The sequence below is a fragment of the Motacilla alba genome, chromosome 11, assembly GCF_015832195.1.
Source record: "Motacilla alba alba isolate MOTALB_02 chromosome 11, Motacilla_alba_V1.0_pri, whole genome shotgun sequence".
NCBI classification, from domain to species: Eukaryota; Metazoa; Chordata; class Aves; order Passeriformes; family Motacillidae; genus Motacilla; species Motacilla alba.
Window position 1 is genome coordinate 13,102,482 of NC_052026.1, and position 11,642 is coordinate 13,114,123.

Sequence of the window (11,642 nt, forward strand, 5' to 3'; positions counted from 1 at the left end):
AAAGGCGGTTGGGGGAAAATGAGGGGTGGCAGGGCACTGGGGCCACATGGCCCTAGAGCCAGTATCAGATGAGTATCCCTCACAGCACCATGCCAGGGGCCATGGTCACCATGGGACCCCAGAGTTTGGTGTGGCAGACAGGATGGTAGCCCGTGCCCCTAAGGATTCCTGGTCCTGGCTATCCATCCCCTCCAGAACCTCAGAAACCATGGGGCTCTCTGTGCTAGAGGCATCTCTGCTACTGCCCTGGAATCAGCACAACTGTGGACACCCCACAATCCACAGCTCTTCAAGCGTTCCCCATCAGCATCTGCTACAGTGTGTCACCCCAGCCCCATGACTCCCCTCACGCCCACGGTACCGACAGGGAACCAGAGCCCGGTGCCACGCAGGTGCTTATTGAGGGCCTTGCGGGTGACACCGGGCTCCACCGTCACCGAGAAGTCCTCGAGGCTCAGCTCTGCGATGGCGTCCATGCGGCTCAGGTCAAAGCAGACACCGCCCTGGTACAGGGACACCCGGGGCTCTGGGCGCGGCTGGGCACCGAGAGCCCCTGGGGGGTCAGAGGTGCCAGGGCAGCCCATGCCTGCACGGCATTGACGCCTCCTTCCAGGCCGGTACCGGTGCCAAAGGGCACCATGGGCACACGGCAGCGGTGACAGAGGGCTGCCAGCTCCTGCACCTGCCCCACCGCCTGGGGCCACACCACGACGTCCGGGGGGGCACAGCTGGGGGACAGGCAGCATTGCTGACCAGCTGCCACTGCCACAACCTCTCGACCCTCCCCATGGCCCTGCCCCAGCCTGGCACTCGTCACATGCCCCTTGCCTTCCCCATGGCCCCTTGGCTACCCAAATGTTTCCCGGCCCCTCCCCTGTGACCCTTCCCCTTCCAGCGGCTCTTGCCTTGCCCGCATCTCTTCCCTTGCCCATGGCCCTTCCCCTGGCGGTGCTTCCCCTCCCCGGGGCTCCCAGCTCCAGGGGCACTCACGGGTGCATGGACTCATCGTGGCCGTGCTGCTCCCGCACCGCTGTGGCCGTGGAGACATTGGGGGCCCCCACCACGGCCCTCAGGGTCTCCACGAAGTCAGGGGGCAGCGAGGGCTGCGGGGGGAACAACGAGGACCCGTCAGGGATGCCCTGGGCAGGGTCTGTAGCGCGGGCACGAGGCCGAGTGGCCACGTCAGGACCCGAGTGGCCTTTGGAGCCCCGGCCCCACCTTGGAGCAGCAGCTGCGGCGCCCCAGGGCTGCCGCCAGCGCCAGCACCCTCCGCAGGGCCATGTTGCAACGGGACAAGAACGGCAACATGGGAACTGCACAGGAGCGGGACATTGCCCTCCCCCGCAGCCTGTCTGGCCCTCCCCCACGCTGACACCTTAAGGTGGCTCCAGCCACACGCCAGTGTGTCCCTGGCAGAGGGACCTGGCTCCCACCAGTGCCTCTGCTCATGTCCCCATGCCGGGCCGAGTCCCTGCATTCACCATGGCCCCTACCGTCACAGGTGTCCCCGTGCCTGCTCAAGTATCCCCGCAGCTGCTCGGGGGCCCGTGACCCCATAGGAGACCACATGTCCCCACGCTCCTCCCTTCCCAGATAGGAGTCACCATGGCCGCCTGCCCATCTGTCCCCATTCCCTATCAGGGGTCCCCCTGACCCCTGTCCCTCTGTTCCCATGCCCAGCCAGGTTTCTCCATTCGGGCACAGGACTCACCATGTGCCCCTATCCGTGTGTCCCCATTCCCAGCCAGGTGTGCCCGAGCCCCCCGTCCATCTGTCCCCATTCCCAGCCAGGTGTGCCCGAGCCCCCCCGTCCATCTGTCCCCGTTCCCAGCCAGGTGTCCCCGTGCCGCTCAGCGCTCCCGCACAGGCGTCCTCGTGCCCAGAGAACCGACCCCAGCCCACCGCATGCCCCCATCCTCAGCCGGGGCTCTCCCGGCCACCCGCCTGCCCCGCTCCCGTGCGTCCCGGCATGGTGACAAGGACACAGTGTGCTCAGGGGGTGGCAGCGTTTATTGCGGGCCTCAGTTGGCCTCCAGGATGGAGTCGATCCAGTCGCGAAGCTTGGTGACGCGGGCGTACACGCCGGGCGTCTTGGTGTCGCAGGTGCTGCTGCCCCAGGAGACGATGCCCACCAGGTTCCAGGCGCCGTCCTTCTGGCACACCAGCGGGCCCCCGGAGTCGCCCTGCACGGGGCAGCGAGTGAGCGCCGGGCCGGGGCCCGGGGCCGCCGGCGGCAGCGGGGGCCGGGGGCACGTACCATGCAGGAAGAGGCTCCGTCGGCGCCGGCACAGACCATCACGTCGCGGATGCGGAAGCCCCAGAACTCCTTGCACTGGGCGTTGGTGAGCAAGGGCAGAGCCACCTGCTGCAGCACCGCCGGCGTGTGCGAGGCTGCAGCGAGAGGGGAGCGTCAGCGCCGGCACCGGGAACGGGGAAGGGGCTGGGACGGGGAGGGCGGGACGAGGAGGACAGGAGCTCGATGATGGTGGAGATGGGAACAGGATCGGGTCAGGCATTGGTGATGGGATGAGAAATGAGAAATGGGACAAAGATGGGGATGTGGGAATGGGATGGGGATTCAGATTCAGATTTGCACGGGGATCTGGATGGGAGATTGCCACGAGCATTATGGTTCAGATGAGGACAGGGACTGACCATACGGATGAGGAAGGGGACAGGAAAGACAGCGGACAAGGACGGGGATGGGGATTTGGATGAGGCAGGGGACAGGAATGGGGATGGGGACAAGAAAGTGCAGTTACCGCTGGAGTCAGTGAGCCCCCAGCCAGTGGTGACGCAGGTCATTCCCCCCGGGAATTCGTCAGTGGCCTTGGGCAGGCAGACGGGGGACACGCGGTCCGACAGCTGCGCCGGAGTGGCCAGTTTGATCAGGGTGATGTCGTCGTGGATGGTCAGCATGTTGAACTTGGGGTTCTTGAAGACCTGGAGCCCGCAGCACTGCTCTCAGCACCTGCACCCGCTGCCAGGGTGCCAGGCACTGGGCACTCCACAGGGATCAGTAGGGACCTTGGGGACCAGTGGGGACCCCCGGGGGTCGCTCCTGTGGCTCCCGTGATGGCAGGGTGTCTGAGCTGCGGGGCCCAGTCCCTGTGACACTGGGGAGCAGCGACACCCCAGGTCACGTCCCCTGCCAGGATGAAATGGGCCCTGAGGCCTGAACCCCTGTCCCTTGGGAGTTCCTGGGCACACGGGGACATCCAGGGGACCTGACCTGAAGGATGAGTGGGAGCAGGGACACCCCAAGGGATTGCAGTGCAGGGATGTGGGACATCTCAGGGACACCTCAGGGAACCCTGACCCGCAGGATATGTGGAGCTGGGGGCTCCACGGGTGCACAAACCCCAGGAGAAGGGGGACCCGGACAAAAGCCCCCAGGCTGCCTGTGGTGGCCGTGGGGTCCCACAGGCACGCGGACCCCGCCCCGGAGGTACCTTCTCGATTTTCAGCTCCTGCTGATCAGGGCCGGGTGCGTCCTGGTCGTAGGCGCCCACCACCACGGTGTCGGTTTTCCTGGGCACAGGCGGGCACTGAGCACGGGACGCCGGCACGGGGACAGCGCGCCCCAGGGCACCCTGTGCCCGTGCCCAGCCCCAGCCCGGCCGCCAGCAGAGCCGGTGCCTACCTGACGCCGCAGTGGGCAGCGGTGACCACCCAGTTCTCGCTGATCAGGGAGCCGCCGCAGAAGTGGAAGCCGTTGTAGCGCTGGCGGGGAGAGCTGCCCTCAGCACCCGGCACCGCCGCCGGCGGGCCCCGTGCCCGGCCCCCCACACGGCGCCCACCCCTGCCCCCGGCCCGCCTCGGGCTCTCACCTGGAGCGACACCTGCCATGGCCAGGACCCTGCCACCGCCGCCTCCCCGTTGACAATGCGGTTGTAGCCGCGGATGACGGGTGTGATGGCGGGCACGCCGCAGTCTGCGGGGCACAGGCGACCGTGGGACGGTGGCTCCGGCCGCCCCGGCCCCGCGTCCCCTCCCCACCGCTCCCGCCCGCCCGAGCCCCGAGCCCACCCCCGCCAAGCCCCACGACCCCACGCACTCTCAGGGAGGGCGGCACGGGCAAAGCCCGCCAGCGCCAGGCAGCTCAACACCCACAGCAGAGCCATTGCCACTCGTGAGGACAGACCTGCCTGGCAGCCCGTGGCGCTTATATGCACCTCTGGGCACCTCCCCGCTGCCGCTGGCCTTGCCGCCGCGGCCTTGGGAGATAGCGTAGCAGCTGGTATGGTGCCCCTGGCATATTGCCCATACTGGAACCTTCTAACCTTGGTGTCCCAGGCACCTGGACCTCTGGATGAACCCCTATCTAGGTGGCAGCCTGGATGGGCTCTGCAGACCCAGCCCTAGGCGAACTCTGTGGTCTTTCCAAACTCCACCACTCCCTGGCAAAGTGTGCGGGCAGCCCAGAAAACCCCGCTGTATCTTCGGCTACTGTAGCCCCACATTTCTCTTCACAGAGAAAAGTAAGGCACAGTTCTTCCCAAGAATATTCTTATCTCATTTGCTGTGCCTGTGTTTGTGCAAAAGTAGAATGTAATATGGAGATTGTTTACCCAAAGTCATGGTGTTTTGTTTCCTTGGCCTATCAGGGCCAAGAGTGTTTGTGAGTCGTGACGGTTGTCTGACAGTCATGAGATTCGGGGCAGTTGTGCTGTTTTGTGCAGAGTTGAGTGCATGGCAGATTCAGTTTAGATGTAATGTAACATAGTGTAATACAGTATAGAATAATATAGTATAATAAAGTAATTAATTAGCCTTCTGATATCAATGGAGTCCTCTTCATCATTCTGTCTCCCCTTGTCAGGGCAGCCTGAGCAGCACGTCTAGGGAGGGGATTCTGCTCCTCAACTCCACTATGCTGAGACCATGCATGCAGTGCTGTGTCCAGCTCTTGGAGCCCAATTACGAAGGACATGGGGCAGCTAGAAGGATTCCAAGGACTTTTAGAAGCCAGCATTTAGTCAGGCCAGTGCCGTCCCACAGCCATAGCCACAGATACTGGCTCCAGGTGCCATGCTCCCAGGCCATTTCCAGGAGAAGTTCCAGCTGCTACGCTATCTCCCAAGGCCGCGGCGGCAAGGCCAGCGGCAGCGGGGAGGTGCCCAGAGGTGCATATAAGCGCCACGGGCTGCCAGGCAGGTCTGTCCTCACGAGTGGCAATGGCTCTGCTGTGGGTGTTGAGCTGCCTGGCGCTGGCGGGCTTTGCCCGTGCCGCCCTCCCTGAGAGTGCGTGGGGTCGTGGGGCTTGGCGGGGTGGGCTCGGGGCTCGGGCGGGTGGGAGCGGTGGGGAGGGGGACGCGGGGCCGGGGCGGCCGGAGCCACCGTCCCACGGTCGCCTGTGCCCCGCAGACTGCGGCGTGCCCGCCATCACACCCGTCATCCGCGGCTACAACCGCATTGTCAACGGGGAGGCGGCGGGTGGCAGGGTCCTGGCCATGGCAGGTGTCCCTCCAGGTGAGAGCCCGAGGCGGGCCGGGGGCAGGGGTGGGCGCCGTGTGGGGGCCGGGCACGGGGCCCGCCGGCGGCGGTGCCGGGTGCTGAGGGCAGCTCTCCCCGCCAGCGCTACAACGGCTTCCACTTCTGCGGCGGCTCCCTGATCAGCGAGAACTGGGTGGTCACCGCTGCCCACTGCGGCGTCAGGTAGGCACCGGCTCTGCTGGCGGCCGGGCTGGGGCTGGGCACGGGCACAGGGTGCCCTGGGGCGCGCTGTCCCCGTGCCGGCGTCCCGTGCTCAGTGCCCGCCTGTGCCCAGGAAAACCGACACCGTGGTGGTGGGCGCCTACGACCAGGACGCACCCGGCCCTGATCAGCAGGAGCTGAAAATCGAGAAGGTACCTCCGGGGCGGGGTCCGCGTGCCTGTGGGACCCCACGGCCACCACAGGCAGCCTGGGGGCTTTTGTCCGGGTCCCCCTTCTCCTGGGGTTTGTGCACCCGTGGAGCCCCCAGCTCCACATATCCTGCGGGTCAGGGTTCCCTGAGGTGTCCCTGAGATGTCCCACATCCCTGCACTGCAATCCCTTGGGGTGTCCCTGCTCCCACTCATCCTTCAGGTCAGGTCCCCTGGATGTCCCCGTGTGCCCAGGAACTCCCAAGGGACAGGGGTTCAGGCCTCAGGGCCCATTTCATCCTGGCAGGGGACGTGACCTGGGGTGTCGCTGCTCCCCAGTGTCACAGGGACTGGGCCCCGCAGCTCAGACACCCTGCCATCACGGGAGCCACAGGAGCGACCCCCGGGGTCCCCACTGGTCCCCAAGGTCCCTACTGATCCCTGTGGAGTGCCCAGTGCCTGGCACCCTGGCAGCGGGTGCAGGTGCTGAGAGCAGTGCTGCGGGCTCCAGGTCTTCAAGAACCCCAAGTTCAACATGCTGACCATCCACGACGACATCACCCTGATCAAACTGGCCACTCCGGCGCAGCTGTCGGACCGCGTGTCCCCCGTCTGCCTGCCCAAGGCCACTGACGAATTCCCGGGGGGAATGACCTGCGTCACCACTGGCTGGGGGCTCACTGACTCCAGCGGTAACTGCACTTTCTTGTCCCCATCCCCATTCCTGTCCCCTGCCTCATCCAAATCCCCATCCCCGTCCTTGTCCGCTGTCTTTCCTGTCCCCTTCCTCATCCGTATGGTCAGTCCCTGTCCTCATCTGAACCATAATGCTCGTGGCAATCTCCCATCCAGATCCCCGTGCAAATCTGAATCTGAATCCCCATCCCATTCCCACATCCCCATCTTTGTCCCATTTCTCATTTCTCATCCCATCACCAATGCCTGACCCGATCCTGTTCCCATCTCCACCATCATCGAGCTCCTGTCCTCCTCGTCCCGCCCTCCCCGTCCCAGCCCCTTCCCCGTTCCCGGTGCCGGCGCTGACGCTCCCCTCTCGCTGCAGCCTCGCACACGCCGGCGGTGCTGCAGCAGGTGGCTCTGCCCTTGCTCACCAACGCCCAGTGCAAGGAGTTCTGGGGCTTCCGCATCCGCGACGTGATGGTCTGTGCCGGCGCCGACGGAGCCTCTTCCTGCATGGTACGTGCCCCCGGCCCCCGCTGCCGCCGGCGGCCCCGGGCCCCGGCCCGGCGCTCACTCGCTGCCCCGTGCAGGGCGACTCCGGGGGCCCGCTGGTGTGCCAGAAGGACGGCGCCTGGAACCTGGTGGGCATCGTCTCCTGGGGCAGCAGCACCTGCGACACCAAGACGCCCGGCGTGTACGCCCGCGTCACCAAGCTTCGCGACTGGATCGACTCCATCCTGGAGGCCAACTGAGGCCCGCAATAAACGCTGCCACCCCCTGAGCACACTGTGTCCTTGTCACCATGCCGGGACGCACGGGAGCGGGGCAGGCGGGTGGCCGGGAGAGCCCCGGCTGAGGATGGGGGCATGCGGTGGGCTGGGGTCAGTTCTCTGGGCACGAGGACGCCTGTGCGGGAGCGCTGAGCGGCACGGGGACACCTGGCTGGGAACGGGGACAGATGGACGGGGGGGCTCGGGCACACCTGGCTGGGAATGGGGACACACGGATAGGGGCACATGGTGAGTCCTGTGCCCGAATGGAGAAACCTGGCTGGGCATGGGAACAGAGGCACGGGGGTCACGGGGATCCCTGATTGGGAATGGGGACAGATGGGCAGGCGGCCATGGTGACTCCTATCTGGGAAGGGAGGAGCGTGGGGACATGTGGTCTCCTATGGGGTCACGGGCCCCCGAGCAGCTGCGGGGATACTTGAGCAGGCACGGGGACACCTGTGACGGTAGGGGCCATGGTGAATGCAGGGACTCGGCCCGGCATGGGGACATGAGCAGAGGCACTGGTGGGAGCCAGGTCCCTCTGCCAGGGACACACTGGCGTGTGGCTGGAGCCACCTTAAGGTGTCAGCGTGGGGGAGGGCCAGACAGGCTGCGGGGGAGGGCAATGTCCCGCTCCTGTGCAGTTCCCATGTTGCCGTTCTTGTCCCGTTGCAACATGGCCCTGCGGAGGGTGCTGGCGCTGGCGGCAGCCCTGGGGCGCCGCAGCTGCTGCTCCAAGGTGGGGCCGGGGCTCCAAAGGCCACTCGGGTCCTGACGTGGCCACTTGGCCTCGTGCCCGCGCTCAGACCCTGCCCAGGGCATCCCTGACGGGTCCTCGTTGTTCCCCCGCAGCCCTCGCTGCCCCCTGACTTCGTGGAGACCCTGAGGGCCGTGGTGGGGGCCCCCAATGTCTCCACGGCCACAGCGGTGCGGGAGCAGCACGGCCATGATGAGTCCATGCACCCGTGAGTGCCCCTGGAGCTGGGAGCCCCGGGGAGGGGAAGCACCGCCAGGGGAAGGGCCATGGGCAAGGGAAGAGATGCGGGCAAGGCAAGAGCCACTGGAAGGGGAAGGGTCACAGGGGAGGGGCCGGGGCCGGGAAATATTTGGGTAGCCAAGGGGCCGTGGGGAAGGCAAGGGGCATGTGACGAGTGCCAGGCTGGGGCAGGGCCATGGGGAGGGTCGAGAGGTTGTGGCAGCTGGTCAGCAATGCTGCCTGTCCCCCAGCTGTGCCCCCCCGGACGTCGTGGTGTGGCCCCAGGCGGTGGGGCAGGTGCAGGAGCTGGCAGCCCTCTGTCACCGCTGCCGTGTGCCCATGGTGCCCTTTGGCACCGGTACCGGCCTGGAAGGAGGCGTCAATGCCGTGCAGGTATGGGCTGCCCTGGCACCTCTGACCCCCCAGGGGCTCTCGGTGCCTGGCCGTGCCCAGAGCCCCGGGTGTCCCTGTACCAGGGCGGTGTCTGCTTTGACCTGAGCCGCATGGACGCCATCGCAGAGCTGAGCCTCGAGGACTTCTCGGTGACGGTGGAGCCCGGTGTCACCCGCAAGGCCCTCAATAAGCACCTGCGTGGCACCGGGCTCTGGTTCCCTGTCGGTACCGTGGGCGTGAGGGGAGTCATGGGGCTGGGGTGACAGCACTGGAGGTGCTGAGGTGTCCTTTAGGTCTGGACATTGTGGGAGTGTTGGGGGTGCTGTTGTGTCCTCAGGTGTGCTGTGCTCCCCAGGGTGCCCATGTGAATGCAAGTGCCACGGCCTCATTGCTTTTGGGGGGTGCCCATCATTTTGCTGTGTTTGTAGTCCCAGTGGTGTCCATGAGGGAGTGAGCACCATCCCCACCTGCCTCCCCCTCCCATCCCCTGCTTGCAGACCCTGGGGCGGACGCCTCGCTGTGTGGCATGGCGGCCACGGGTGCCTCGGGCACCAACGCCGTGCGCTACGGCACCATGCGCCCCAACGTGCTCAACCTGCGCGTGGTGCTGCCGGACGGGCGCCTGCTCCACACCGCCGGCCCCGGGCGCCAGCCCAGGTGGGCGCTGGGAGGCTGGGGGGCTGTGCTGGGCTGGCCGCGTGCCACGCCGCTGCCTGCTCACCAGCTCTGTGCAGGAAGCGGGCGGCCGGCTACGACCTGACCTCGCTCTTCGTGGGCTCTGAGGGCACCCTGGGCTTCCTGACTCAGGCCACGCTGCGCCTGCACCCTCTGCCCGAGGCCACTGCTGTCACCATCGCCTCCTTCCCCAGCGTGGGGGCGGCCGTGGCTTGCACCGTCCAGGTGCTGCAGGCTGCCGTGCCCGTGGCCCGCATCGGTGAGTGCCCGCAGCCAGAGGTGGGGGTCAGGTGCCCGTGGTGGAGCCCAACACTGCCTCCTCCCACCCAGAGTTCCTGGATGAAGTGATGGCGGATGCCTGTGGCCGCTTCAGCAGGATGGGGCTGCCGGTGGCTGCCACGCTCCTCCTGGAGCTGCATGGCTCCCGGCGTAGCCTGGCTGAGCAGCAGCAGCAGACAGGTATGGCTTGGAACAGGGAGGAGGAGAGGGTGTCTGGGGCTGGGGGCCATGATGGACACTCAGGGATGAGGGGTGGGTGCCCAGGGACAGGGGGATCAGGGTGTTCTGAAGTGAAGCATGGTGTTGGGGGGCCACGATTTCGCACTGGCGTTGAGTGATGGATGTCCAGGACATGGGACAGTGGGACCAGGCATGTCCTGGGGGAAGGGGTGGGTGCCCAGGGCTGTGTGGGGACTGGAGAACTTGAGGTCATGAGGATGAGGGACAAGTGGTTAGAGCATAGAACTGGGGGCCTGGAGTCATGGATGGCTGCCTATGGATAGGGGATGGGAGATCAGGAATGTCCTGAGGAGAGGCATAGGTGCCCAGGACCAGGGAGAAGGGACCAACAATGGATGCTTGGGATGGGGGCTGGGAAGACACTAGGGGGGGGATGGGTGTGTGCTCTGGGGGTCTGCTAAAGGGGCTCATGAATACGGGACAGGGGGGACTAGGTGTGTCACAGGGTGGTGGACAGGGACCCAGGGACAGGAGACAGATGGACTGGGAGTATCCCAGGATGTGGGATGGGTACCCAGGATGGGCACTGGAGGTCCTGGGTAAGGGTTGGGTGCCTGGGGGTGCCGTGGGTCCTGTCCCAGAGCTCCTGGTCACCTTCAGAGGAGATCGTGCGACAGAACAGTGGCTCCGGCCTGGCCTGGGCGGAGGGGCTGGAGGAGCGCGAGCAGCTCTGGTCCATGCGCCACAATGCCTGGTACGCTGCCCTGGCCCTGCGGCCCGGCTGCCAGGTGAGGCACGAGGGTGGGGATGATGGCAGCGGCGCCCATGGTGCTCTGAGTGCCACAGCTCTGCCCTCCCCGGCCCAGGGCTACTCCACGGATGTCTGTGTGCCCATCTCCCGCCTGCCTGATGTGGTGGTGGAGACCAAGCAGGACCTGCAGGCCTCCAACCTCACCGGTCAGCAGGGCCACAGTCCCCTGGGACAGAGGGGGATGGAGGGTCACCATGCTCCACGCCACACCCCATCTGACCCGTGGCCTTGCAGGACCCATGGTGGGACACGTGGGCGATGGCAACTTCCACTGCATCCTCGTCTTCAACTCCCAGGACCCAGAGGAGGCCCAGCGCATCCACGCCTTCACCCAGCGCCTGGGCAGGTGGGGCCAGGGTGCTCTGGGGGGCCGGGGCTGGACGGACAGATGTCCCCATCCCCTGTCCCTCCCTGTCCCACAGGCGGGCACTGGCAGCAGGGGGCACCTGCACCGGGGAGCACGGCGTGGGCCTGGGCAAGCGGGCACTGCTGCAGGAGGAGCTGGGCCCGGAGGGCCTGGACACCCTGCGCTCCATCAAGGCTGCACTCGACCCCCACAATCTCATGAACCCCGGCAAAGTGCTCTGAGGGGGAGCACCAGCACTGAGCTGGCACTGGGGAACCTCAGCCCCTGGAGTCAAGGCCAGGGTGGCCATGCTGCCTGCAGTGCCACAGTATGTATCCCTACAAATCACCCCATCCTCACTTCTGGGGGTCAGGGATCCTCCAACCCCCAATAAACCCTTTGGACTCACACTATCCATGTGCTGCGACGTTGTTTAGAGGGATAGGATGCCCCAGTCCCTTCCCAGGAGGCCCCTGTCCCAGACAGCACACACAGGGCAGGGCATTGTCAGGGTCCCACCTCAGCCTCTTCCCCGGAGCTGCAGTGCTGCTGGTGCCAGGTGGGAGCTCTCTGGCACCTGCTGAGCACTACTGTGGCCATCCCCACACGGCAGGCACAGAGAAGGGGAACTGGCATGGGTGGAGGGCTCCAGCACCCCACTGGCATCATCTGCTTCACCAAG

General features: G+C 66.1%; 4 protein-coding genes across 4 annotated transcripts; 2 read left to right on the top strand and 2 right to left on the bottom strand.

Moving 5' to 3' along the window:
* Positions 1–115: 115 nt before the first annotated feature.
* Positions 116–1,376, bottom strand: LOC119705465 (probable D-lactate dehydrogenase, mitochondrial). Its single transcript, XM_038147918.1, has 4 exons — positions 1,219–1,376; positions 991–1,103; positions 587–728; positions 116–503 (listed from the first exon to the last, which is right to left on the bottom strand). Exons 1-4 carry the CDS (start codon positions 1,330–1,332, stop codon positions 324–326), a joined length of 549 nt encoding a protein of 182 aa, XP_038003846.1. The 5' UTR covers positions 1,333–1,376; the 3' UTR covers positions 116–323.
* A 615-nt stretch (positions 1,377–1,991) lies between these two features.
* LOC119705467 (chymotrypsinogen 2-like) lies at positions 1,992–4,177 on the bottom strand. The gene is made up of 7 exons (XM_038147921.1): positions 4,058–4,177; positions 3,831–3,934; positions 3,644–3,723; positions 3,453–3,531; positions 2,763–2,943; positions 2,258–2,391; positions 1,992–2,183 (listed from the first exon to the last, which is right to left on the bottom strand). The coding sequence occupies exons 1-7, from the start codon at positions 4,122–4,124 to the stop codon at positions 2,022–2,024; spliced, it is 807 nt and encodes a 268-aa protein (XP_038003849.1). The 5' UTR covers positions 4,125–4,177; the 3' UTR covers positions 1,992–2,021.
* A 985-nt stretch (positions 4,178–5,162) lies between these two features.
* LOC119705468 (chymotrypsinogen 2-like) lies at positions 5,163–7,309 on the top strand. Its single transcript, XM_038147922.1, is given in 8 exon segments — positions 5,163–5,244; positions 5,368–5,435; positions 5,437–5,472; positions 5,579–5,658; positions 5,771–5,849; positions 6,358–6,538; positions 6,910–7,043; positions 7,118–7,309. Coding segments are annotated over 8 exon segments (807 nt in total). The 5' UTR covers positions 5,163–5,177; the 3' UTR covers positions 7,280–7,309.
* Positions 7,310–7,881: 572 nt separating this feature from the next.
* Positions 7,882–11,370, top strand: LOC119705608 (probable D-lactate dehydrogenase, mitochondrial). Its single transcript, XM_038148224.1, has 11 exons — positions 7,882–8,039; positions 8,153–8,265; positions 8,528–8,669; positions 8,753–8,894; positions 9,167–9,326; positions 9,404–9,603; positions 9,675–9,803; positions 10,464–10,591; positions 10,670–10,760; positions 10,849–10,960; positions 11,037–11,370. Exons 1-11 carry the CDS (start codon positions 7,926–7,928, stop codon positions 11,200–11,202), a joined length of 1,497 nt encoding a protein of 498 aa, XP_038004152.1. The 5' UTR covers positions 7,882–7,925; the 3' UTR covers positions 11,203–11,370.
* The last annotated feature ends 272 nt before the right edge of the window (positions 11,371–11,642 follow it).

Coding starts and splice junctions, on each gene's coding strand:
- LOC119705465 (XM_038147918.1), bottom strand. CDS start 1,332: ATGTCCCGCTCCTGTGCAGTTCCCATGTTGCCGTTCTTGTCCCGTTGC. Junction 1,104..1,218: donor GCCGCAGCTGCTGCTCCAAG/GTGGGGCCGGGG, acceptor TTCCCCCCGCAG/CCCTCGCTGCCCCCTGACTT. Junction 729..990: donor CACGATGAGTCCATGCACCC/GTGAGTGCCCCT, acceptor CCTGTCCCCCAG/CTGTGCCCCCCCGGACGTCG.
- LOC119705467 (XM_038147921.1), bottom strand. CDS start 4,124: ATGGCTCTGCTGTGGGTGTTGAGCTGCCTGGCGCTGGCGGGCTTTGCC. Junction 3,724..3,830: donor CATGGCAGGTGTCGCTCCAG/GTGAGAGCCCGA, acceptor TCTCCCCGCCAG/CGCTACAACGGCTTCCACTT. Junction 3,532..3,643: donor GCTGCCCACTGCGGCGTCAG/GTAGGCACCGGC, acceptor GCCTGTGCCCAG/GAAAACCGACACCGTGGTGG.
- LOC119705608 (XM_038148224.1), top strand. CDS start 7,926: ATGTCCCGCTCCTGTGCAGTTCCCATGTTGCCGTTCTTGTCCCGTTGC. Junction 9,604..9,674: donor CGTGCCCGTGGCCCGCATCG/GTGAGTGCCCGC, acceptor CCTCCCACCCAG/AGTTCCTGGATGAAGTGATG. Junction 9,804..10,463: donor TGAGCAGCAGCAGCAGACAG/GTATGGCTTGGA, acceptor GGTCACCTTCAG/AGGAGATCGTGCGACAGAAC.